We start from the raw sequence: 26,719 nt of genomic DNA, 5'->3' as shown, positions 1-26,719 counted from the left end.
AGGTTATAATGGAAGGTTTGAGATATGTGGCAACAAGTTTCCTCCAAAAAGACTGGAGACTAAAGGTATCAGCTTTACCTCCTGAGAGGCTGGAAACTAAAGGTCAGCCACATGGGTAGCCAACAAGGATTCCCAATAAAAATTCTGGACACTAAGGCTCGGGTGAGTTTCTCTATTTGGCAATATGCCCAAATGCATATTGTTCCACATAGTTGATGGGAAAAGTTAGCACTTTTGGAGTCCATGACTCCACTGGGAGAGGACAACAGGTAGCTCCACACTTGGCACTCTCCTAGACTCTGCCCTATGTACTTCTTCCCTTGGCTAACTTTAATCTGTATCCTTTTGTTGTAAAAACTGTAACTGTAAGGATGATAGCTTTCAGTGAGTTCTATGAGTCCTTTTAGTGAATTATCAAATGTAAGGGTGGTCTCAGAAACCCTTGAAATTGCAATTGATGTCAGAAGTGAGGGAAGACTCCTGTAGACAGCTCCCTCTAATTTTCACATGAGACCATAATAAAATCAAATTATAAAAGAAAGACAACAAGAAAATCTCCAAACACCTCCAAATAACACATTTCTAAATAATCTATGGGTGAAATTAAAAGTCTCAAAGAAAAAAATTTTTTGAAGGATTATAAGGACATGTATATCCTTTATATACATGGATATATATATATATATAATTATATATAGATAATCCATCATAATGATAATAAGAACACCACATATAACTTTACACTCATAACTTTGACAACTTAGAAGAAATATACCAATTCCTTGAAAATCACAAACTACCAAAACTCAGCCAAGATGAAATAGGTAATCTGAATAGTCCTATAACTATTATAGAAATGGAATTTATAATTTAAAAGAGATCCTGAAAAAGAAATATCCAGGTCCAGATGGTTTCACTGGTGAATTTTGCCAAACATTCACATCAATTTCTTCCACGAAAGGATGAAAAGGGAACACTTCCTAACTTACTTTATGAGGCCATTATTATTCTTATACCAAAAGCAGGCAAAGGCAGCATGTACACACACACATGCATGCGCATGCACACACACACACACACACACACACACACAAAGAGAAAACTACAGGCCAGTATCTCCCATGAACTTAGATGAAAAAATCCTGAATTAAATTTTACTAATCAAATCCAGAAGTGAATAAAAGGAATAATATATCATGACTAAGTGGAATTTTTACAGGTGTGAAAGGCTGATTCTGCATACAAAAATCAATGAAATCCATCATACCAACAACTAAGAAGAAAAATCACATGATCATATTAACATTCATTAAAAAAAACCCTCAGGGCATTAAGAAGAGAGGGGACCTTCCTCAACCTCATAAACAGCATATACAAAAAATCTACTGCTAACATCATACTTAATGGCAAAAGACCTTACCCCTGAATGCTTTCCCTCTAAAATTAAGAGGCAAGGATGTCCACTATTACCACTCTTATCCAACACAGAACATATTTCTAGCCAACAAAAAGGCAAGAAAAAGAAAGGGCATAGATTGGAAAAGGAAAAAAAAAAAGACTCTGTTTGCAGATTATGATTGTCTACAAGAATGAATCTACAAGGAAAAATTAGTACTAGTTAGTATTAGTACTAACTAGTACTAATAAGTTCATTGAGTAACGTCATAGAATACAAGATTAACATACAAAATTGGCCGAATTTCTGTACACTGACAATGACCAAATAGAAACCAAAATAAAAATGCAATACCACTTACAAATGCTCCAAGATTAAAAAAAAGAAATACTTAGGTAAAAAAATTAACAAAACATGTACAGATAACATATGATGAAAATTATAAAATGCTAATAAAAGAAATCAAAGGAAAAAAGCTTGGAGAAATGCTGTGTTCATGGATTGGAAGACTCAACAGAGTAAAGATGTTAATTCTCTAATTTCATCTATAGGTTTAACATAATTCCTATTTAAATCTCAGCAAGTTTTTTTGTACATAGAGACAAGCTTATTCTAAAATTTATATGCAAAGAAAAAGGCCCCAAGGATAGCCAAAAATTTTTTTGGAAAATAATATAGTGGGAAGAATCATTCTTTCCAATATTAAGGCTTACTATATAACTGCTGTAATCAAAAGTATGGTACTAGCAGAGGAATAGTTACAAAGATCAATGGTACAGAACATAGATCTCAGAAATGGAGCCACACAAATGTGCTCAACTAATTTCTGATAACGGTGAAAAAGCAACTCAAGGGAGGAGGGATAACTTGTTGAAAAAAATGGTGATGGAGAATTAGACATCCATAGGCAAAAAGTTAAACCTTGACCTGAAGTCTCACATCTTCTACAAAAAGGTACTCAAAATGGATTACAGATTTAAATGGAAAATGTAAAACTATAAAAGTTCTAGAAAAAAAAATAGGAGAAAATCTTTAGGACCTAGGACTAGGTGGTGTTTTTTTTTTTTTTCCCAGTACGCGGGCCTCTCACTGTTGTGGCCTCTCCCATTGCGGAGCACAGGCTCCAGACGCGCAGGCTCAGCAGCCATGGCTCACGGGCCTAGCCGCTCCGCGGCATGTGGGATCTTCCCAGACCGGGGCACGAACCCGTGTCCCCTGCATCGGCAGGCGGACTCTCAACCACTGCGCCACCAGGGAAGCCCTAGGTGGTGTTCTTAGACTTAACACCAAAAACCAAAACCAAACAAAAAAACAACAACAAACCCCCTAACAATTCATAAGATTTAAAAAATGAATAAAGGCTAGACTTCATCAAAATTAAACTTTTCTCTGCAAAAGACCCTGTTAAAAGGATTAAAACACAAATTATAGACTTGGAGAAATTATTTCTTTAAGTCACATATCCAGCAAAGGCCTATCTATTGGGTTGGCCAAAAAGTTCCTTAGGTTTTTAAGTAAAAATAAAAGACACAGTTTTCATTTTCACCAAGAACTTTATTGAACAACGTATTCACCATTTTGTTCCACTACCTTCTGCCATTTTTCAGGCAACTTCATAATTCCATCTTCCCAAAACTTTTTATCTTTTTGAGCAAAGAACTGTTCCAGGTGCCTTATACAGTCTTCCAGGGAATTGAAACTTTTTCCATTAAGGGAATTTTGTAAAGACTGAAATCAATGGAAACCTGAAGGTGCAATGTCTGGTGAATACGGTGGATGAATCAGAACTTCCCAGCCAAGCTGTAACAGTTTTTGCCTGGTCATCAAAGAAACATGCAGTCTTGCATTATCCTGATGAGAGATTATACGTTTTCTGTTGACTAATTCCAGATGGTTTTCATTGAGTGATGCTTTCAGTTGGTCTAATTGGGAGCAACACTTGTTGGAATTAATAGTTTGGTTTTCCGGAAGGAGCTCATGATAGAAGACTCCCTTCCAATCCCACCATATACACAACACCACCTTTTTGGATAAAGACCGGCCTTTGGTGGTTCACTCTGCTTGCCCCATGATCTCTTCCATTCCACATTATTGTACAGTATATATTTTCCATTGCCTGACACAATTTGTTTTAAAAACAGAACATTTTCATTACGTTTAAGTAGAGAATCGCATGCGGAAATATGGTCAAGAAGGTTTTTTTCGCTTATGTGGAACCCAAACATCAAAGTGATTAACATACCAAGCTGGTGCAAATGATTTTCAACGCTTGATTTGGATATTTTGAGTATATCGGCTATCTCCCATGTGGTGTAACGTTGATTGTTCTCAATTAATGTCTCGATTTGATTGCTATCAATTTTAACTGATCTACCCGATTGTAGAGCATCATCCAGTGTGAAATCTCCAGCACGAAACATCGCAAACCACTTTTGTCACGTTCAATCAGTCAAAGCACCTTCTCTATACATTGCACAAACCTTTTTTTGCATTTCAGTTGTGTTTTTACTTTTCTGGAAATAATAAGGCATAATATGCTGAAAATGTTGCTTCTTTTCTTCCATCTTCAGTATCAAAATGGCTACACAAAAATTCACCAATTTTGATTTTTTAAAAAAATGTACTCTGATATGACAGGTATCACAATACAATCTAACAAAATTGTTTCGAATGAAGTTAAAGACAACTAAGCGCACTAGAACCATCTTACAGAAAAAACCGAACTGTTTGGCCAACCCAAAAGAATACATAAAGAACTATGAAAACTCAACAGCAAAAAAACCCAAACAATTAAATCATAAAATGGGCAAAAGACATGAACAGACATTCACTGAAGAGGACACACAGATGGCAAATAAACATGATTTTCTGTTAAGGGAATTCAAATAAAAACTATAATGAAATTTCATTACCCACCTATCAGAATGGTTAAAATGAAAAACTGATAACACCAAGTGCTGACTAGGATTCAGTGAAATGCATCATTCATACACTGCTAGTGTTTGGCAGTTCCTTTCAAAACTAAAAATGAGCTTACCTTACGACCCAGCAATTGCATACTTGAGCTTTATCCCAGACTTATTTTCAAGTACAAACTTTTACATGAATGTAAGGAACATATATATATGTTTACATATGTGTGTATATATATATTCCTTACATTAATGTTATACATATATATATAAGAAAAAAGCTAATCTCAAAAGGATACATACTGCAGGATTCCATTTATGTAACTTCATGAAATAACATAGTTATATAGATGTAGAATAGATTAATGGTTACCAAGAGTTAGGAATAAGGGAGAAAGGGATGGGTGTAGCTACAAAGAGATAATAGGAGGGAGTCTTGTGGTGATGGTACTATCTATTTTGATTGTTGTAGTAGTGATACAAGGCTATATATGATAAAACTACATAGAGCTATACATATGCACAGAAACACACATACAAATAAGTGTGTATATAAGTAGTGAAATCTGAGTAACTTCTATGGATTATAAAAATGTCAATTTTTCAGTATGATATTGTACTATAGTTGTGTAAGATGTTAACACTGGGAGAGGCTGGAGGAAGGGTACATGGAACTTCCCTGTACATTTCTTTGCAAACTCCTGTGAATCTATAACTATTTCAAGGTAAAAAACTTTTAAAAAGAAATCACCACACCATATATGCAAAAGGAAAGGCCTGGCCAGGTATCAAAAATTAGTAAAAAGAATAACATCTTACATGAAAGCAAAACATTTAGGAAAGTATATATCATTTTTCCATGTTTCACCTCTGTATTAGTTTCTTAGAATCAACGTAACAGTGTACCATAAACTAGGTGGCTTAAAACAACAGAAATATACTCTTTTCATAGCTCTGGAGTACTATGAGTTACAGACATCATCAAAGACCTCTAATTCAGTGGTCCCCAAACTTTTTGGCACCAGAGACCGGTTTTGTGGAAGACAATTTTTCCCCGGGGGCGGTGGGGGATGGTTCAGGCAGTAATGCAAGCGATGGGGAGTGGCAGATGAAGCTTTGCTCACTCTCCCGCTGCTCACCTCCTGCTGTGCGGCCCGGTTCCTAACAGGCCGTGGACCAGTACCGGTCCATCAAAAGATGCAATCAACAGAGCTCAACCCCCGCAGCCCAGGGGTTGGGGACCCCTGCTCTAACTTGTGGAATGAACCTGCTCTTAGCCTTCAGGACCCTATACTTTCCTAGGGTCCTACTCCTTCTTTTCTAATCATCCCTCTACCATCTCCATCTCCTCAATGTAGTCATTTGCTTTAATTTTCACAATTTCTAATCAATTAATTTTTCCTAAATATTTTATTAGAAAATATATTCATATGTTCTCGATCCACTACTAGATTAAAAATGTCTTTATAACATTTAAAAAATGTATTCTCATCACCTAGCAAAGCAACTTGTATGAATTTTTTTAAAATTAATACTCTGTTGATTGCATCTTTTGATGAACAGAAGTTTTTAAAGTTTGATGTACTCCCATTTGTCTATGCTGTGCCTTGGTATCATAGCCCAGAAATTACTGCCAAATCCAATGTCACGAAGTTTTTCCCCTATATTTTCTTCTATGCGTCTTATAGTTTTGGGTCTTAGATTTAGTTCTTTGATCCACTTTGAGTTAATTTTTGTATATGGCATAAGGAATTTTATTCCTTTGCATGTGGGTATCCAGTTTCCCCAACACCATCTGTTAAGAGTACAGTCCTTTCCCCCATAGAATGGTCTTGGCACTCTTATCTAAAATCATTTTGTCATATATCTGAGGGTTTATTTCTAGACTCTCTATTCTATTCCACTCATCTATATGTCTGTCTTTATGCCAGTACCACATTGTTTGATTACTGTAACACTGCAATAAGTTTTGAAATCAGATTTTCCCTAATTATTCTGTCAAATACAACCTTACATTAACCTTATAACCTTAATATAACCAACATTCTTACCAGTTGGCCTACTCCTCACAACAAATTTCTGCTTCCTGATTATAGCTCACTCACCTGGGAACTGTTCTCCTATCACTTCCCTCATAACCATCCAGGGCTCCTTCCCTTGCTCCAATGAGGAGATCACAGCTGGCTTAGAAATAGAAAGTCCTGGTTATAAGAAAAGAAATGGAGATGAAGTGGAAATGAAAGTATTCAAATACTGTGTTTCAGAATTTATTTTAAAAAACCTACAGGACAAGATGGTACTCGATAAGGTCTAGAGAAGAAAGAAAAGTCAAATTCTCATATACAGGTAAACTCAGGATCATAAGAAACAAAACAAACAAATAGATGGTAAAATGCTCTTTAAGTTATATAAGTTTTCACTCCTTATTTTCCTTTGAGAAAAAAAGGAGTTTCCTGAAATACTTATTCTCAGATACTTTTCCATGTTAAATGTAAAGTTCTTAGAATATAACTTCCAAATGCAAATTGTTTACATTTGTTGCAGTAAATAGAACAGTGTTCATTTGAGCTGTAAATGTAAATGACATTTCTTGACTCAGTCCATTACTACACTAATTGGGAAGGCTAAAAAGCTTTGCACCCAGGACCCATGTGCTTAGTTTTATCTACACTAGTGCATCTGCACATTTAGCACAGTGCAAGTGAAACAAAAGACAAAGCCTGGTTTCTTCGACTATGTTATGCTTTAATGGTATAGAATTTCAATTCTATTCCTTAATTTTCAAGGAAGAAAGTCAATTATAAGAAAGGACAAGAGTAAGATGTGAGGATAGAGAAAATGAAGGTGCAACTCCACTTGGCTGTGCTCATTTCTACACAAAGAGAAAATTCATCTAGTTATTTGAAAGGTAGCCCTAAAATTCATAGTGGAGAAAGCAGAAATTCCAAGAAACAGATTCTGAATTATTAGAGGCAGATAACTTTACCCAGTGAAACCAAGTTGCTATAGTTCTCCAACATCACATCTTTGTACAAATTCCTCTGTGCAGGGTTCAGGCATTCCCATTCCTCCTGAGAGACATCTATAGCCACATCTTTGAACATCACCAACCCCTAAAATGACAAATCACAGTACTGTTTTTAAAATTATAAGAAACATTTTTCAAAAGGAAGAAGCACTGCTAAAAGAAGGCACTGCAGGAAAGGGATGGTACAGTGAGTATATAGGCTAAGGCTGGAAGCTTGTATGGGTCAAAAAAAAATTTAGTGAGACTAAAGCAGAGTGCCCACATACTCTTAAACAATTCAATTTCTGCACACACATCCTCTAGCATAGGGTGGAAAACTTCTGTTAATCACTCATCTAGAAATTTAGAAAATAAATAGAGGTTCCCAACTAAGTTAAATAGTTGTAAATTTTTCCAAAATTTCTTATGAAAATCTCCATCTTCAGAAAAAGGACCTGATGATATTTCTTCCTCATTATGACTAAGCATTTTTACTTTTAATGCAAATTCTTTAGTAAACACCCAGTGCAGACTATATTTTCCAAAGATGGACAAAGCACATCTCCCTTTCATAACCTTGATATGCCCCACTCACTAGCAGGGCAGTAGCAGCTTTGGGCCCTGCAGCGAACCATGTAAGGAACTGGTCCCATCCACCAGCATGCCGACACCAGATCTGGGACCCTCAGCCCCACAACCACCCACTGCAGAAACTGGCTCCACCCACCAGTGGGCCCCACTGCCAGCAGTCTCGTGATCCAGCTCTGCCAACCAGTGTCCATCAGCCTCTGTATAAGACAGGGCCTGGCAGACAACTGGACCAGGAGCCAGCCACACCTACCAGACTGCCCACAGTAGTCAGCCCACCACAACAGAAGGACCCACGCAGCCCAAATCTGGGGCACCCCTAGACTATATAGCTCTAGTGCCCAGAGGGGAGAGCGCTGCTGGGACACAGAGGACGTCTCCTACAAAAGGCCACTTTTCCAAGGTTGGGAAAGGTAACCAATCTATCAGAAACACAGAAATAAAAACAACCAACTGGGCAAAATGAGGTGACAGAGAAACATCTTCCAAATGAAGGAACAAGATAAAACCCCAGAAGAAGAACTAAGTGAAGTGGAGATAGGCAATCTACCCTATAGAGAGTTCAAGGTAACGACTGTAAAGATGTTCAAAGAATTCAGGAGAAGATTGGATAAACAGAGTGATAAGCAATAAGTTACATACAAAGGAACTCCCATATGGCTATCAGCTGACTTTTCAGCAGAAACTCTGCAGTCCAGAAGGGAGTGGCATGATATATTTAAAGTGATGAAAGGAAAAAACCTAACCAAGAGTACTCTACCTGGCAAGGCTTTCATTCAGTTTGATGGAGAGACCAAAAGTTTAAAAACAAACAAAAGCTAAAAGAGTTCGGCACCACCAAACCAGCTTTACAAAAAAATGTTTCTCTAAGTGAAAAAGAAAAGGCCACAACTAGAAACATGAAAATTACAGAAGGAAAAATCTCATCTGTAAAGGCAATGATACAGTAAAGGTAGTAAATTAGCCATGAAGCTAGTAGGAAGGTTAAAAGACAAAAGTAGTAAAATCATCTAAATCTGCATTAAGTAGTTAAGGGATATATATGCAAAACAAAAAGATGTAAAATATGATAAAAACAGGAAAAGTTGGGGGAGGGTGTAAAACATGCAGAGTTGTTAAAATGCATTTGAACTTGAGAGATCAGTAACCAAAAATAATGAGAGAAAGAGAGAGAGAGATGGAGGAAGAAAGAAAGACTGCTATGTACAGTGTGGGGAATATAGTAGATAACTGTAATATTCTTCTATGGTGACATACCATAACTAGACTTATCATGGTGATCATTTTGAAATGTATAAAAATATAAAGTCACTATGTTGTGTAACAGAAGCTAACATAGTATTGTAGGTCAGTTATACTTCAAAAACAAACAAACAAATTCATAGAGAAAGAGATCAGATTTGCATTTAACAGAGGCAGGGGGTGGGGAGGGGGATTGGATAAAGGTGGTTAAAAGATACAAACTTCCAGTTATAAGATAAATAAGTACTAGGGATGTAATGTACAACATGATAAATATAATTAACACTGCTGAATGTTATTTATGAAAGTTGTTAAGAGAGTGAATCCTAAGAGTTTCCACAAGAAAAAGAATTTTTTTCTATTTCTTTATTTTTGTATCTACATGAGATGAAGGATTTTACTAACTCTACTGTGATAATCATTTCGTGATGTATGTATGTCAAATCATTATGTTGTATACCTTAAACTTAAACAGTGCTGTATGTAAATTATATCTCAATAAAACTGGAAGAAAAAAATGCTGAAAGAAAGCTGTCAGGCTATAATTCTATTTCCAATTAAAATTCCTCAAAATGAAGGTGAAATAAAGATTGGAGTTTTATTTTTGTTACTGTTGGTTTGTTTTTTTGAGAGTAACAAACCTTGCTACAAAAAATGTTAAAGGAAGTTTTTCAGGTGGAAAGAATTTCAGGTGGAAAAAATTTATAGGTAAAAACTTCTATCCACAGAGAAATGAAGAGTGCTAAAAATGATAAGTTCGGAGGTAAATAAGAAAGATATTGTTTTCATCTCATAATTTCTTTAAAAGATAATTGACCATTTAAAGAAAAAAAAAACTGGGAGTTCCCTGGTTGCCTAATGGTTAGGATTCTGGACTTTCACTGCCATGGCCTGGGTTCAATCCCTGGTCAGGGAACTGAGATCCTATAAGCTGTGTGGCACACCACACCCCCACAAAAAAAAAGGAAGAAAGAAAAAAAGAAAAAAAATCATGTGTGGTTTAAAAGTATTTAGAAATAAAATATATGAAAACAGTAGTAAAAAAAGATGGGAAGGGGAAATGGAAATATCCAGTTTTAAGATTTTTGAATTATGTATGAAGTTGTGTAAAATTATTGGAAGATCTAGTAAGATTTTTTTTTTTTTTTTTGCAGTACGTGGGCCTCTCACTGTTGTGGCCTCTCCCGTTGCGGAGCACAGGTTCCAGACGCACAGGCTCAGCGGCCATGGCTCACAGGCCCAGCCGCCCCGCGGCATGTGGGATCTTCCCAGACCGGGACATGAACCCACGTCCCCTGCATCAGCAGGCGGACTCTCAACCACTGTGCCACCAGGGAAGCCCAAGATTTTTTTGTTTTTAAAATCACATTGGAAACCTTAGAACAACCCCCAAAACAATAAACAAAACAAAACAAAAATGGTACAGCTAATAATCCTATAATGGAGATAAATGGAATACTAAAAAATATAGGATTAGTCCAAGAGAAGGCAGGAAAATAGGGGAAAAAAAAGGAAGAAAGGATAGATGATAAGATGATAGATTAAAACATAATCATTACATTTAATTTACATGGTCCATCTAGAAGTCAGCAAAATTTTCTGAATAGGGTCAGGTAATAAATATTTTAGGCTCTGTGGATCACATATAGTCCCTATAACATATTCTTTTTTCTTTACTTATTTATAACCCTTTTGACATGCAAAACCATTCTTAGGTTGAGGGCCATAGGAAAATAGGTTGTGGGCTGGATTTGGCCAGCATGCCATAGTTTGCTAAACCCTGTGTAGATAGTTGAAGGCAGCAACTGTCAGACTGGGTAAAAAAGTAGAACCAAAGTATATGCTGTTATATGAGATACACTTAAAATAGGTTAAAATAAAAGGATGGGGCTTCCCTGGTGGCGCAGTGGTTCAGAGTCCGCCTGCCGATGCAGGGGACACAGGTTCGTGCCCCAGTCCGGGAGGATCCCACATGCCGCGGAGTGGCTGGGCCCATGAGCTATGGCCGCTGGGCCTGCACGTCCGGAGCCTGTGCTCCGCAATGGGAGAAGCCATAGCAGTGAGAGGCCTGCATACCGCAAAAAAATAAATAAATAAAAATTAATTAATTAATTAATTAATTTAAAAAAATAAAAGGATGGAAAAAAGATATGCTATGAAGAAAACGGTAAAAGATATGCCATGAAGAAAACGGTAAAAGAAAGCTGAATCAGTTATGTTAATAAAGAGAACAGAATTCAAGACAAAGAATATTATCAAAAAGAACATTTCATGATCAAGGGGTCAATTTGTCAAGAGGATATAGCAATCCTAAATATGTATGCACCTAATAACACAGCTTCAAAATACCATAAAGCAAAAATTGACAGAACTGTAACAGATCCACCATTGTATCTGGAAATTTCAACTGTCCTCTCTCAGTAATTGATAGACCAAGTGACAAAAAAAAAATTAGTAAAGATATAGAAGAGTTGATCACCACTACAAACATTTGACCTAACTGATAAACACTCTACCCAACAGTATAATACCCCTTTTTTTAAACTGCACATGGAGCATTCACCAAATTGTCCACATATTGGGCCATAAGACAAATCTCAATAAATTTAAAAGGATAGAAATTACAGAGTATGTTCCTTGACCACCACAGAATTAAATTTAAAATGAACTATCAGAAAGATCTGAAAAAGTTCCCACATATTTGGAAGTTAAAGAGCACTCTTCTATATAACCCATGGGTGAAAGTAGAAAGGGAATTTTAAGCTAGAAAAATAAGAGAAAGTTAAATCTAAAATATACAGAACAAAGGAAAGAATAAATAAGATCAGTAATCAGTGAAACAGCAAGGGCAAACTAGAGAGAAAAACCAGTAAAACTAAAAGCTGGTTCTTTGAAAAGACCAATAAATTTGACAAGCTGCTAGAATACTGATCAAGAAAAGAAGACATAAATTATCAATATCAGGAATTTAAAAGTGTGAATTACTGTAGATCTGACAGGCATTAAAATGATAATAAGGGAATATAATGAACAACTTTATGCCAATAAATTTGACATCTAAGTTGAAATAAACTAATTCCCTGAAAGGCACAAATTACTAAACTAATTCAAGAAAAAAAAACCCCAAAGCCCTTTATCTATTAAAGAAATTAAAGTCTCCCCACGAAGGAAACTCTAAACTCAGATGGTGTATTAGTTTTCTACTGATGCTGCACATACCACCACAAATGCAGTAGCTTAAAACAAATTTATGATCTGTTGGTTAGAAGTCCAACAAGGGTTTTACTAGACTAAATCAAGGTGTTGGCAGGGCTGTGTACCTTTCTGGCAGCTCTAGGAAAGAGTCCATTTCCTCACCTTTTCTAGCTTCTAGAGGTTACTTACATTCCTTGGCTCATGGCCCCCTTCCTCCATCTTCAAAGCCAGTAATGTTGCATTTTTTTAACCGAAGTATGCATATTCTGTACTCACATCCTCTTTTGACCCTGACTCTTCAGATAACCCAAGACAATCTCCCCATCTCAAAAGCATTAATTTGAGGGACTTCCCTCGTAGCACAGTGGTTAAGAATCCGCCTGCCAGATTCAATTCGGGACAGAGGTTCAATCCCTGGTCCAGGAAGATCCCACATGCCGCGGAGCAACTAATCCTGTGCGCCACAACTACTGAGCCTGCGCTCTAGAGCCTGCAAGCCACAACTACTGAGCCCACATGCCACAACTACTGAAGCCTGCATGCCTAGAGCCCATGCTCTGCAACAAAAGAAGCCACCGCAGTGAGCAGCCCGTGCACCGCAACGAAGAGCAGCCACCGCTCGCTCGCTGCAACTAGAGAAAGCCTGTGTGCAGCAACGAAGACCCAACACAGCCAAAAATAAATAGATAAACAAATTTATTTTTTAAAAAGCATTAATTTAATCATATTTGCAAAGTCTCTTTTGCCACGTAAGGTAACCTATTCACAGGTTCTAGGATTAGCACGTAGACAGGTTTTTTTTGAGGGGGGGCTCATTATTCTGCCTACCACAGATGCTTTTTGCTGGTGAATTCTATCAGACAATTAAGGAATAAATAATACTAATTCTATAAAAAAAAACTCTTCCAGAAAATGGAGGAGGAGGATGCAAGTCCTGACTTATTTTATAAATAAAGGAGGAACAAAGACATTTTCACATAAAGAAAGCTGAGAGGATTAGTCACCAGAAGATACAAACTACAGGAAATGCTAAGGAAATGTCTTCAGGCCAAAAAGAAATGATACCAAACAGAAATTCAGATCTCAAGAAGAGAGAGCAATTGAAAATGGTACATATGTGAATAAATAAAATGTATTTGCAAAGAATCAAATAAAGTATTTTTTTCAAGAGTCTATTGAATTTCCTTTGTTTCTGTGGATTTTCCCCTTTTCGTTTTGTAAATTTGTGCTTTCTCCCTTTTCATTCATGATTCAAAGGTTAGTGATTTAACTTACTGATTTACCTTATTAGTTATAATTTTTTTCCTGTTTTGTAACACATGTAATTTTTATCTTTGTAAATCCCTTTCAGATTTCTTTCTACTTATTTTTAACTTACAAATTTTCATTATTTTTTGTTAGAAGCATTTAAATCTATGACTTTTCCCTTAGAGTTCTGCTTTAACTAAATTCCATGGGTTCCAATATGTAGTGCTATCACTGACATGAGAAATTTTTCACTTTTTAGATTATATTTCTTCTTTGAATCAGCAGTTACTAAGACAGATTTTATAAACTGCTGGTAAGAATAACAATTTTTCTGATTCTGTAATTAAATTCTAGTTGTATTTCACTGTGTTCAGAGAATATTGTCTACCATTTGTACTTTTTGGGCTTTACTACAGCCTAATATTTTGTCATTTTTTTCTGAATGGTCCATGGATACTTTAAAAATGCATATTCACTACTATTAGCATATAATGTATATTAGTAAGATAGATCTGATGGAGTATGTGATTTAGTACTTCAATATCCTTAACTAAATTTTGTCCACTTGTCTTGACTTTGACTAAGAGGGTTAACTAATGTCCCCTACTGCTGGCAAGAATCTATTTCTTCTTCTATCTGCTTTTCTATTTGTTTTAGGAAAGTTGCTGCTGTAATATTTTATATGTAGGTAATTCATAACTATTTTAGCTTCACTTTGAAATTTACACTTTAGAATTATGTAGTGTCCTTCTTTGCCATGTTTTTTTTAAATTAATTAATTAATTAATTAATTAATTTTCAACTGTGTTGGGTCTTAGTTGCAGCACGTGGGATCTTTCCTTGCAGCACATGGGCTCCGGAGCGCATGGGCTCTGTAGTTGTGGTGCACAGGCTCCAGAGAGCATGGGCTCTGTAGTTGCAGCACACAGGCTCTCTAGTTGTGGCATGGGCTTAGTTGTGCCACAACATGTGGGATCTTAGTTCCCCAACCAGGGATGGAACCTGCATCCCCTGCATTGGAAGGCAGATTCTTAACCACTGGACCACCAGGGAAGTCCCTCTTTGCCATGTTTAATGGTGTGATGTGGCGTGAAGTTTAGTATGTTTTCCTTTAGTTTCCATTTGCCTGGTATAATCTGTCCATCCTTTTATTAAACTTTCTGAATCACTGAATCACTTAAGCGTCCGATACAGAGAGTTGAATTTTTCTTTGTGCCTCAATCTGAAAGACTTTTTCTCTTAATAGGTATGTTAAAACTCATATCCAGGGACTTCCCTGGTGGTGCAGTGGTTAAGAATCCACCTGCCAATGAAGGGGACATGGGTTTGAGCCCTGGTCTGGGAAGATCCTACATGCCACGGAGGAACTAAGCCCATGAGCCACAACTACTGAGCCTGCGCTCTAGAGCCCGTGAGCCACAACTGCTGAGCTCACGTGCCACAACTACTGAAGCCCATGTGCCTAGAGCCCATGCTCCACAACAAGAGAAGCCACCGCAGTGAGAAGCCCACGCACTGCAACAAAGGGTAGCGCTGCTTGCTGCAACTAGAGAAAGCCTGTGTGCAGCAACAAAGACCCAATGCACCCAAAAATTAAAATTAAAACAAAACAAACAAACAAAAAGAACTCATATACAGTTATTGATTGATAAGACATATATTTGCTCTTTCGTCTTAGTTTTACCATACAGTGATTTTGTTCATTATATATACATAGTCATCCCTTGGTATCCACAGGGGATTGGTTCCAGGACCCCCACAGATACCAAAAGCTGCAGATGCTCAAGTCCCATGTAAAATGGCATAGTATTTGCGTATAACCTACACACATTCTCCCACATGCTTTAACTCATCTCTAGATTACTTATAATACCTGATATAATGTAAATGCTATGTAAATAGTTGCTTGCATGAAGCAAATTCAAGTTTTGCTTTATGGAACTTTCTGGAATTTTTTTCCTGAATATTTTCAATCTACAGTTGGTTGAATCCATAGATGTGGGACCCACAGATATGGAGAGTTGACCATATATATATATATATAAAATGTATATACATACATACATATGTACATATATATATTTGTGTGTCTTAAGTTTTGTACTATATAAGCTGATTATTTACTTTCTCTCTTTCATTACAAGTTCCACAGGAAATGATTTGTATGTGTCTGATTTTTACCCCCCACTGATTTATTCCTAGTTACCTAAAAGAATGCCCATCACATAGTAGGTATTCAATAAATATTTGTTAAATCAGTTCAGCAAACCAAAGTTCTGACAAGAGGAACATCAATATTTCCCTCAAAAGGATACTATTTATGTTCTTTCCTTATTCTGGCAGAAGACTCAGCATATGGGAAATAAATAATGATTTATTGAATGAGTATATAAACTGGTTAGAGAGATGAGCAAAAAAGGAAGATCCTATATTTTTGGCACAATCACTTACTCACTCACTGGCAAGTTACTGTGTGATATTCGGTTAGGTAACAATATCAGGATGAAGAATGCAAATATTCACACGACCTATAGGAAAAAAAGAGGACTACTTCAATGAGGAACAAGAAAACAACAACTTACATGGGCCATGGCTTTTTTTTTAGAATTCAGTGTATTTATTAGTTGTCTTCTTAGTTCCACTTTAGAAGAAATTCAGTCCAAAGAAAGTGTTGCTGAATGAGAGGGGTTTAAAAATAAACAAAAACAAAAACAAACATGAGATGATCTTGCCTCTGAGCGCCCAATGTGCTAACTTAGAATGACATTTCCCCCACTTCACATCTCCTACTCCCAGACCCCATACACACATACATAAAAGATCAGAGAAAAGATGAACAAATCCCAACCTTACTCAAAGCAAGGAGGGAATCCAGCTATGGATTCAAGAAAGACTGGGCCCAGGATCTTTAGCAGGAGGGATCTAGAGAGGCAAATCAGTGTCCCAACACTATGATAAAATCGACCCAACTGGCCTGCTCAGACCTACCCTGACCAGATTCTCACTGAATTAAGAGGAAAAAGAAAAGGAAATGGACCTTATGAAAAGGTCAGGGAAAGAGAAAATGACTCAAAAGATGTAACAGATCTTTGGTTATATCTAACATTCTTGTGTAACAGGAACTTCAAAAATAGACACTAAAGCAAAACTGAAAAGAAGAAATAAAACAAAGATGTCTAGAGCAAAATAAATACTTGAGTCTTTAGTTTGAAGTACCAGTGAGAATTTTAAAAACCACATCCTGGGGCTTCCCTGGTGGTGCAGTGGTTGAGAATCCGCCTGCCGATGCAGGGGACACGGGTTCGTGCCCTGGTCTGGGAGGATCCCACATGCCGCAGAGTAGCTAGGCCCGTGAGCCATGGCCGCTGAGCCTGTGCGTCCGGAGCCTGTGCTCCGCAACGGGAGAGGCCACAACAGTGAGAGTCCCGCGTACCGCAAAAAAAAAAAAAAAAAACACATCCTGGAAAATCTTCTGAAATTTATCCCTAAATACAGGCAAAAAAGACCTAAATATCTTTTAATAAGGAATTACAAAACAATGTGTATTGTGTTCTAATCTTTGGAAAAAAATACTCATGAACATAAGCATATATGTATGTACATAGAGGGTGAAAGCATTTGCAATAAAATGTTCAGAGTGGTTGAAGAATTATAGATAACTTTCACTTTAAATGAAGTAATATAACAAAGGAATTTTGAAGGTTAATGTGAAAATTTCAGGTAAGATGCAGCACCTAATCATCTTAGACACTGTTTTTGGATGTGCAACAGTGTCATTCTTTCCTCCAATTCCAGGTGTTTCTAAGGGGAGTGGCAGAAGTAGTGAGGTAGAGAAAAATTATGAGATACTAGGCTTTTCTGGAAGCTCAAACTTTGTGTGACCTTGAGTGTGATGTGGAGATGTGTCTGTGACTATGAAGACTATGTTTCTCTGATTCTTGGTGATGTGTGTGAGCTCTTCAGATAACTATGAAGGACACCGACTAAGTGGGCATACGGTTAGTTGTTTGTTGTTGTTTCCTTTTTTTTTTTTTTTACTATATAAGTCACTTTGAGGTTGTGTGATGATGATAAAGACGGGGGGGATGGTGGGATTATGTGACTTTGGCTTTATGACGTGTGTATGAATCTATAGGTGACTACTGGAATGTCTTCCTAACTGCCTGATTACGGTGAGCCTGGGTTTAAAGGTTTGTGTAAATGTACTTTTCTTTTATGTAAGTAAATGGGGCTTACACAAATAGTCACCCGCAATCATAAACATAAACGCATACAAACTCCATTTACACATATGGCCAATGCACAAAATTACAACGGTCACAAAAGCACGAATCCAGTTGCTGTCACAACAAACAGCCAAATATCCTTAGTCATGAGACTAATTTCCGTCACGCACGCACAGACTAATCTACTCTCCCTAGGTCGGCTCCCGTACTAAGAGGCCTAACACTCCAGACACTCCTCTTGCCCGGTCCTCTTGCCCGGTCCTGGGGCTACAGGATTCCTCACCTTCAGCATCCTCAGGAGGAGCTCTGGTCCAAGTTCTGATTGGACTTCCCGGCTAAACCGCACGCCGAGCCCTGCCTACTCTACCCGTAAGGGGAAGCCCTCAACTGTCTCTGCGGCCGACTATTCAACCGACGTTCTGACCGGAAGTAGCTTTGGAAAGCCGTGTCCTCTGGGAAACTTAGTCCTAGAGGAAGGAGCCCGGGAGGCTAACGAGGTAGGTCTTCCGCTCGACTTCCGGCCACACCTGCGCTGTTTCACGCGGGCTTGGAGTGACGCCACAACCACCCAGTTTGCGTGGCTCACACCCGGGTTTGGGGGCTGAATTCGGAACCTCAGATTTCTCTGAGGACGGATTTCAAGCCTGACACGGTGGCTGTCCCCACCTTCCCAGTGTGCACGTTCGCGGGCTTCAGAGAACTGTTGTCTGGTGCGGAGAGATCCAGCCTCTGGATGGTTCTCTCCGCGGTTGCGATGCGAGATGTGTTTTCTGTGAGTCCGTTACGTACGCGAGGGTGCGTCTCATCGAGAGGCAGATAATTATGTGACACCGACTCTGAGGGTGTCATGCGTGAGGAAATCTGTATGTGAAAGTGGATGTGCTACATATTCGTGTAGGTTCAAGCAGTGAGCTCGGCCACGTGCAGTGATTGTGAGGTGGCATAATGTTATGTGACTGTGAGTGGTGCTTTGAGACCGTGTGATTGATTACGCATGCTTGCGGGTGGCGCGGCTGGCTATGCTGGCAGTGACCTCACAACATTCTATGGAAGGCTGTCTGTGCTGGGTCCACCTATGACTACCGGGAGGGTTTAGGTGTGGCGAGTGTCCGCAGGTGAATTTCACCAGCGAAGAGAGGAAGCTGGTCTGTTGGAACTAGGAGGGACCCAGTGGATGAATCACATATCCCTGGGGCAGGCGAGCTGGTCCTGAGCCGTTCGTGGGGGGGGGGGGGAGGTGTGAGGTGACATTGTGTGTCTAAGTGTGTGTGACAGGCTGGAATTAATCCAGAGAGGTGGAAACCAGTACGATTATCTGCGATAAGGGACAAATCTATGGTAAAGCTTTTTAATCTTGCTGAGGCCAGAAGCTCCATCTCTTAAGTGTGAGGAAATATAGTATCTGTGAGAACATGTGGTTGTGTTTCTGTGTCTGATTCTCTTATGTATATTAGATGGTTTGCACTTGAGCCTATCACTGGGAGAGGGTGTTGAGTGAAATATATGAAGTATGTGAAAGTGGTTTGTGACTGTACCCGTCTCTGCCTATGGCAGTAAAAGGACTGGTGATTATAACGTTGTGACTTTGACGTTTTGAGTATGATTGAGTGGGAGGTCATGCAAGAGGTTTGGTAAAGGTGTTTTTGTGTGTGTTAGAATGCAACTTATGCAAGTTAAGATCTGGATGGAAGACAGTGTGAGGTTGTGATCTGAATTTAGAAACTGAGAGACTGCAATATTATGTGTGTGAGATTGAGTAGAGGTGATACCTACTCTGAACCTCACTTATCTCTAAAAAGATAATAATGGCTAAGCTTCCTGAAGCATCAGAGTTACTTGAAATTTAAATTTCCAACGGAAATTCTTTTAAATCTAAGAAGAATTAAAACATGACTTTAAAAATATGAAATAATTTATTGTGATGAAGAATGCACAATGACCATGAAAGGTTTTTTGGTTGGTTGGTTTTTTGATTTGTTATGTGGCTACTGGGAGTATGGTTGATATTCTTTGGTGGAAGTGAAATAGATGGGAGGTCTACTAAATTCTTAACTTGATCTGTATAAGTGGAAGAGTTCTAGGTCAAGAGAATAAAAGCTTAACTTGAATAATAAAAACAGAGTCATGGCCGCTCAATTCCCAGACTTGACCCAGTGTGCAAACTTAGAACCCCTTTAATGAGAGACACTGCTCCATTGCCAAAAATGTATACTGTTAATTTTCCCCCTAAGCTTTCCCAAAAGAACCTACAGCCTTTACCAGGATAACTGTATGTTGAGGAAAAGGAAATAATCAGACCTTTCAGGGATTACTGGACGATGGCTCTGAATTGACACTAATTTCAGGAGACCCAAAACATCATTGTTGTCCACCAGTCAGAGTAGGCGCTTATGGAAATCAGGTGATCAATGAGTTTTAGCTCAAGTCCATCTCACAGTGGACCCTGAACCCATCCTGTGGTTTTTTCCCCAAGTTCTGGAATGGATAATTGAGATAGACATACTCAGGAACTGTTAGAATCCCCTCAGTGGCTCTCTGCCCTGTTGAGTGAGGGCTATTATGGTGGGAAAGGACAAATGGAAACCACCAGAATTGCCTCTACCTAGAAAAATAGTAAACCAAAAGAAACACTGCATTGCAGAGATTAGTGCCACAAGGGCTTGAAAGATGCAAGGGTGGTGATTCCCACCACATCCACATTAAACTTGCTTATTTGGCCTATGCAGAAGACAGATGGATACTGGGGAATGACAATGGATTATCATAAGCTAAGCCAGGTAGTGACTCCAATCGCAGCCGCTGTACCAAATGTGGTTTCATTCCTTGAGGGAATTAGCACATTCCCTGGTACCTGGTATGCAACCATTGATCTGGCAATTTTTTTTTCCCCTCCATCCCTGTTAATAAAGACAACCAGAAGCAGTTTGCTTTCAGCTGGCAAGGGCAGCATTACATCTTCAGTGTTCTACCTCAGGGCTATATCAACTCTCCAGCCCTATGTCGTAATTTAGTTCATAGGGATCTCGATTACCTTTCCCTTCCACAAGATGTCACGCTGGTCCATTTCATTGATGGCAATATGCTGATTGGGCCTAGTAGCAAGAAGTGGCAACTACTCCAGACTTACTGGTAAGACATTTATTTGTGTGTCAGAGGGTAGAAAATAAATCCAACAAAAACTCAGGGGCCTTCTACCTCAGTGAAATTCCTAGGGACCCAGTGGTGTGGGGCATGTCAGATATCCCTTCTAAGGTGAAGGATAAGTTGTTCTTATCCTTATCTGGCCCCTCCCATAACCAAAAAAGAGGCGCAAAGCCTAGGAAGCCTCTGGATTTTGGAGGCAACATATTCCTCATTTGGATGTGTTACTTCCATCCCTTTACTGAGTGACCTGAAAAGTTGCTAGTTTTGAGTAGGGCCCAGAACAAGAGAAGGCTCTGTGACTCTGCAACAGGTCCAGACTACTGTGCAAGCTGCTTTGCCACTTGGGCCATATACCCCAGCAGACCCAATGGTGCTTGAGGTATCAGTAGCAGATAGGGATGCTGTCTGGGGCCTTTGGCAGGACCCTATAGGTGAATCACAGCATAGGGCCTTAGGGTTTTGAATCAAAGCCCTGCCATCCTCTGCAATTAACTACTCTCCTTTGGCGAAACAGTTTTTGGCCTGTTACTGGGCCTTAGTAGCGACTGAACACTTAACCATGGGCCACTAAGTTAACACGTGATCTGAGCTGCCCATCATGAACTGGTTGTAATCTGACCCACCAAGCCATTAAGTTGGGTGTGCACAGCAGCAATCCATCATGAAATGAAAGTGGTATGTTGATCAGGCCAAGCACACCCTGACAGCACATGTAATCCTCCTACTGGGCAGAATTTCAAGTAGTGCACCTGGTTACTTATTTTTCTTGGAAGGGGAAATGACCAGATGTACAATTATATATGGATTAATGGGCTGTGGCCAATGATTTGGCTGGATGGTCAGGGACTTGGAAGGAACATGATTGGAAAATTGGTGACAAGGAAGTCTGGGAAAGAGGTATGGACCTCTCTGAATGGGTAAAAATGAAGATATTTGTGTCCCATGTGAATGCTCACCAGAGAGTAACATCAGCAGAGGAGGATTTCAGTGAAGTGGATAGAATGACCCATTTTGTGGATACCAGTTTCTTTCCTCAGTCATCCTTGTCATCACCCAATGGGCTCATGAACAAAGTGGCCATGGTGGCAGTGATAGAGGTTAGGCATGGGTGCAGCAACATGGTCTTCCATTCACCAAGGCTCACCTGGCTATAGCCACTGCCAAATGCCCAATCAGCAGAAGAGACCAACACTGAGTCCCCAATATGGCACCATTCCCTGGTGGCAGGTTGATTACACTAGACTGTTTCCATCATGGAAGGGGCAGCATTTTGTTCTTACTGGAAGAGACACTCTGGATACAGACTTGCCTTTATTGCACATAATGCTTCTGCCAAAACTACCATCTGTGGACTTGCAGAATGCCTTATCCACTGTCATGGCATTCCACACAGCATTGCTTCTGATCAAGAAACTCATGTCACAACAAATAAGTGCAGCAATGGTACCATCCCCATGGAATTCACTGGTCTTACCATGTTCCCCACCATCTTGAAGCAGCTGGCTTGAAAGAACAATGGAATGATGTTTTGAAGACTCGGTTACAATGCCAGCTAGGTGGCAGTATCTTGCAGGGCTGAGGCAAGGTTCTCCTGAAAGCTGTATTTGCTCTGGATCAGTGTCCAATATTTGGTGCTGTTTCTCCCATGGCCAGTATTCACAAGGCCAGGAATCAAGTAATGGGAGGGATACCACTCACTATTACCCCTAGTAACCCAATAGTAAAATTTTTGCTTTCTGTCCCCACAACTTGTGTTCTGCTGCCCAGAGGTCTTAGTTCCAAATGGAGGGATGCTTCTACCAGGAGACACAGTGATTCCATTGAACTGGAAGTTAAAGACTGCTACCCAGCCATTTTGGGCTCCTTAACCCTCTGAATCAACAGGCAAATAAGGGAGTTACTGTGTTGGCTGGGGTGGTTGATCTTGACTACCAAGAGGAAGTTGGATTGCTACTCCACAAGGGAGGTAAGGAAAAGTATGTCTCAAGTACAGGGGAGCCTTTCCAGTATCTCTTAGTATTAACAGGCCCTGTGATTAAAGTGAATGGAAAACTACAACACTACTCAGGCAGGACGACTGACGGGCCACATTCTTCAAGAATGAATATTTGGGTCACTCCACCAAGTAAAGAACCATGACAGGCCGAGGTGCTTGCTGAGGGCAAAGGGAATATGGAATGAGTAGGGGAAGAAGGTAGTTATAAATGCCAACTACAACTGTGTGATCAGTTTCAGAAGTGAGGACTGTAGTTGCATTCAGCATTTCTTCCTTATTTTGTTGTATTTGTGTACTTGTGTATAGTAGATATCTGTTTTCTTCCCTTTTTTATCCCTTTATCATTGTAACATAAGATGTACTGACCTTTTATCATTGTATTTAAGTATTATTAACTTTACATCATAACATTTAAGTTATGAGATATCAAAGAGAAGAGTAAATATCAACCAAGGACTTTGCACCCTCTTCTGGGCAGAGGATTAATGTGTTTTTTGGTTATCTGCAAGATATTTCTATGATATTAGGTGGAAGTATGACCTTGTTATTCTCTTTATTCAGAGATTTAAGTATGGCTTAAGGAGATGCATATACGTGCCAGGTTGTTACGGGGTAGATTTATGATGGCTAATTTTATGTATCAGTTTGGCTGCGCACAATGCCCAGATATTCGGTCAAACATCATTCTGGATATTTCTGTGAAGATGTTTTTTAGATGAGATTAACATTTAAATCAGTGAACTTTGAGTAGAGCAGATTACCCTCCATAATGTGGGTGGGCCTCATCGAATTAGTTAAAGGTCTCAACAGAACAGACTGACCTCTCCCAAAGCAAGAAGGAACTCTGCCAGCAGAGAGCTTTCGGATTTGAACTGCAGTTGTTCCCTGGGTGTTCAACCTGCTGGCCTGGCCTGGCCTGCAGATTTCGGATTTAACAAGCCTCCATCTCATGAGCTGATGCCTTAAAATCTCTCTCTCTCACAACCTTATGAGCCAATTCCTTAAAATCTCTCTTAATCCCCCCCACACACACAAACACACACACGCACGCACACACACACACACATACACACACATCTTATTGGTTCGGTTTCTCTGGAGAACACTGACTAATACACTAGTCTAAGAATTTTACATATATTGTCTCATTTAATCCTCATGAGAACCCTGTGAGGGAGGTATCCTTATCATTCCCAGTAAACCGATTTGTCAAGTGAGGCACCAAGAGCTGAAATAACTTGTGAAATGTCAGAGTTCCTGAGAGATAGAAGCAGAATTTAAATTCCAAAGCCCTCAGCCTTTAACTGTTTAACTACTAGATTCTACCATTTTCCAACTCTATATCTTCTGCTCTGTATCCTGATTCCATGTCCTAATTATTGTGGATTCACAGGAATTCTGGGTATAAATGAATTTTTTCTAGTCAAGTTTATAGTTTTGAATCTCTTGATATTGGGTCCAAAAGGAAACTAATGGAGCAAGGTGATTTTCTCACAGGATACAGGGAATTATGGCTAATATTTCAGAAGTGAAATAAATCCCCCATCAAGAAAACAAAAAACAAAGCAGCAAGACCAAGCTGTGAGCCTCTTAGCTCTTCTTCTCTAGGCCGAACACCCACAGGCATGCTTAGAAACCACGTTTGTTGGAAGGAAACATAAATCATTCATATCCGACTGTGTTTAGAATACACTGAGCTGTAAATCTAACCTAAAGACATACAACAGTGAGTTTTTTTCACCTATTTTTGAAGAAGTTCCCTTTAACAAAATTCCTTAAAGCATATATTCTAAAATCAATACATTGTTCTTATAAAGAAATTATACTTAAGTTTAAATTTATGTAAGTTATCTCATTGTGAGGAAGTTCTGGAATTTATTAAACTAGTATATCCTTGCTGGACTCAGAAAGCTGAACCATGGGAGAGAAATTCCTTGTATATGCTGCCTAGCTCTTGTGTCTGGTCCACCCTCCCTTTTTTCCCAGGATCATATGGGACTAGGCTTTGTAGAGTTGGAGTGTTTTTGTCATTTGCAGGACTGTTGCTTCTGAAGATGTCCATCAGGTTCTCCCAGGTGGAAAGTAAGTGCCTGAACTCTGCTCGGAGGGATGTAACCACAAGGATGTGATGTTGGAGTCTGGTTTTACCAGTTTAGAGTATTTCCCCTGATTGTTTATAATCTGCCTGCTGGAAGTATTTTCCTTCTGGAGGAAATCTCTGGAGAGACTTTGAAGAACTGATCTGACCTTTGTATAACTGGAAAGAAATAACTGCGGTTTGTTTTTACTGAGGCTTCATTTTCTTGACACCTAAGGTGAACTTATCTTCTTCTGGCTCTTCTCTTCCTCTTCCTTGATTGACATCACCACCACAGACCCAAGTCCCACACCTTTTTCTATATATAGCACTTTATATCGCTAAGCCAGATGTGATTTCCTCATTGGAAAAAAGGAGATAGCCCTGAATGGTAGAGAAAGCAGTGAGTAAACCAGCTCCAGAAACAGAGATGCCATTGCAGGTAAAAAGTTCAGCTGACGTGAAGAATCAGAACTTTAAGCTGAATCAAATGTTGAATTCCTAATTCCCAGTACTTTAGAAAGTGACTGTATTTGGAGATAGTGCCTTTAAGGAGGTAATTAAGTTAAAATGAGGCTGATAGGGTAGGCCCTAATCCAATCTAACTAGTGTCCTTATAAGAGGAGATTAGGACATATAGAGAGACACACCATGGATGGGTGTGTAGGAGAAAAGGCCATATGAGGACACAGTGAGAAGTCATCTGCAAGCCAAGAAGATACCTCAGGAGAAACCAGAGCTGCCAACTTGTTGATCTTGGCCCTCCATCCTCCAGAACTGTGAGAAAATTAATTTCCATTGTTTAAGCCACCCAGTCTGTGGTATTCTGTTTATGGCAGTCCTATTAAACTAATACATGAGTATTAGCCCTTTATCTGTGATAAAGATATTTATTTGTAAGTTGTCTTTTGATTTTATGTGTTTTTAATTATAGTCAAATTTTTGAATATTTCAAAATTTTCAATATTTTCTTTTACTGCATCTATTTTCTGAGTCATAATGAGAAAGTTCTTCCTTACCCGGAGGTTAAACTGGAATTCATTGATGCTTTCTTCTAGGACCTATATGGTTTCATATTTTTACGTTTACCTCTCTGATCTATTGAGTTTATTCTTGTGACAGGATGTGAGGTACGGATATAATTTTATTTTTTTCCAAATGGCAAACTGCTTGTCCCAGCTATGTACTTATACTTTAACTTTTTATTTTGAGATCATTGTAGATTTATATGCAGTTGTAAGAAATAATATAGAGAGATCCCACATAAACGTCACCCAGTTTCCCTTAATGTTAACTTCTTGTAAAAAAAAAAAAATCATGACCAGGATATTTATATTTATATAATACATAGTACTTCTTCACATTTTGCCAGTTTTACATGCACTCGTTTGTATCTGTGTTTCTGTGTATATTTGGTTCTGTGTAATTTTATCACATATGTAGAGTCATGCTATTATAGATACTATATTGAGTAAAAGAGGCCAGACACAAAAGAACCTACTGTATGATTCCACTTATACAAAGTTCAAAAACCAGACAAAACGAATCTACTGTGATAGACGTCAAAATAATGTTAACTTTGAGGTATACTGATTGGGAAGAGACATGAAGGGAGCCTTCTGGGATGTTGAAAAGTTTCTTTATCAAATGGTGGTTGTATGGGCTTATAAAACAAATCACCAGGCTAG

General features: G+C 38.8%; 1 protein-coding gene across 1 annotated transcript; it reads right to left on the bottom strand.

The window, feature by feature from the left end:
- Positions 1–2,940: 2,940 nt before the first annotated feature.
- LOC308606383 (zinc finger protein 461-like) lies at positions 2,941–16,566 on the bottom strand. The gene is made up of 4 exons (XM_081217203.1): positions 16,171–16,566; positions 7,295–7,421; positions 6,414–6,509; positions 2,941–3,977 (listed from the first exon to the last, which is right to left on the bottom strand). The coding sequence occupies exons 1-4, from the start codon at positions 16,177–16,179 to the stop codon at positions 3,838–3,840; spliced, it is 372 nt and encodes a 123-aa protein (XP_081073329.1). The 5' UTR covers positions 16,180–16,566; the 3' UTR covers positions 2,941–3,837.
- Positions 16,567–26,719: the final 10,153 nt, after the last annotated feature.

This window comes from Mesoplodon bidens (genome assembly GCF_964165515.1).
Source record: "Mesoplodon bidens genome assembly, chromosome: 18".
Classification (NCBI taxonomy): Eukaryota; Metazoa; Chordata; class Mammalia; order Artiodactyla; family Ziphiidae; genus Mesoplodon; species Mesoplodon bidens.
Note: the sequence above shows the minus strand (reverse complement) of the source record. Positions and strands in the feature narration are given on the sequence as shown.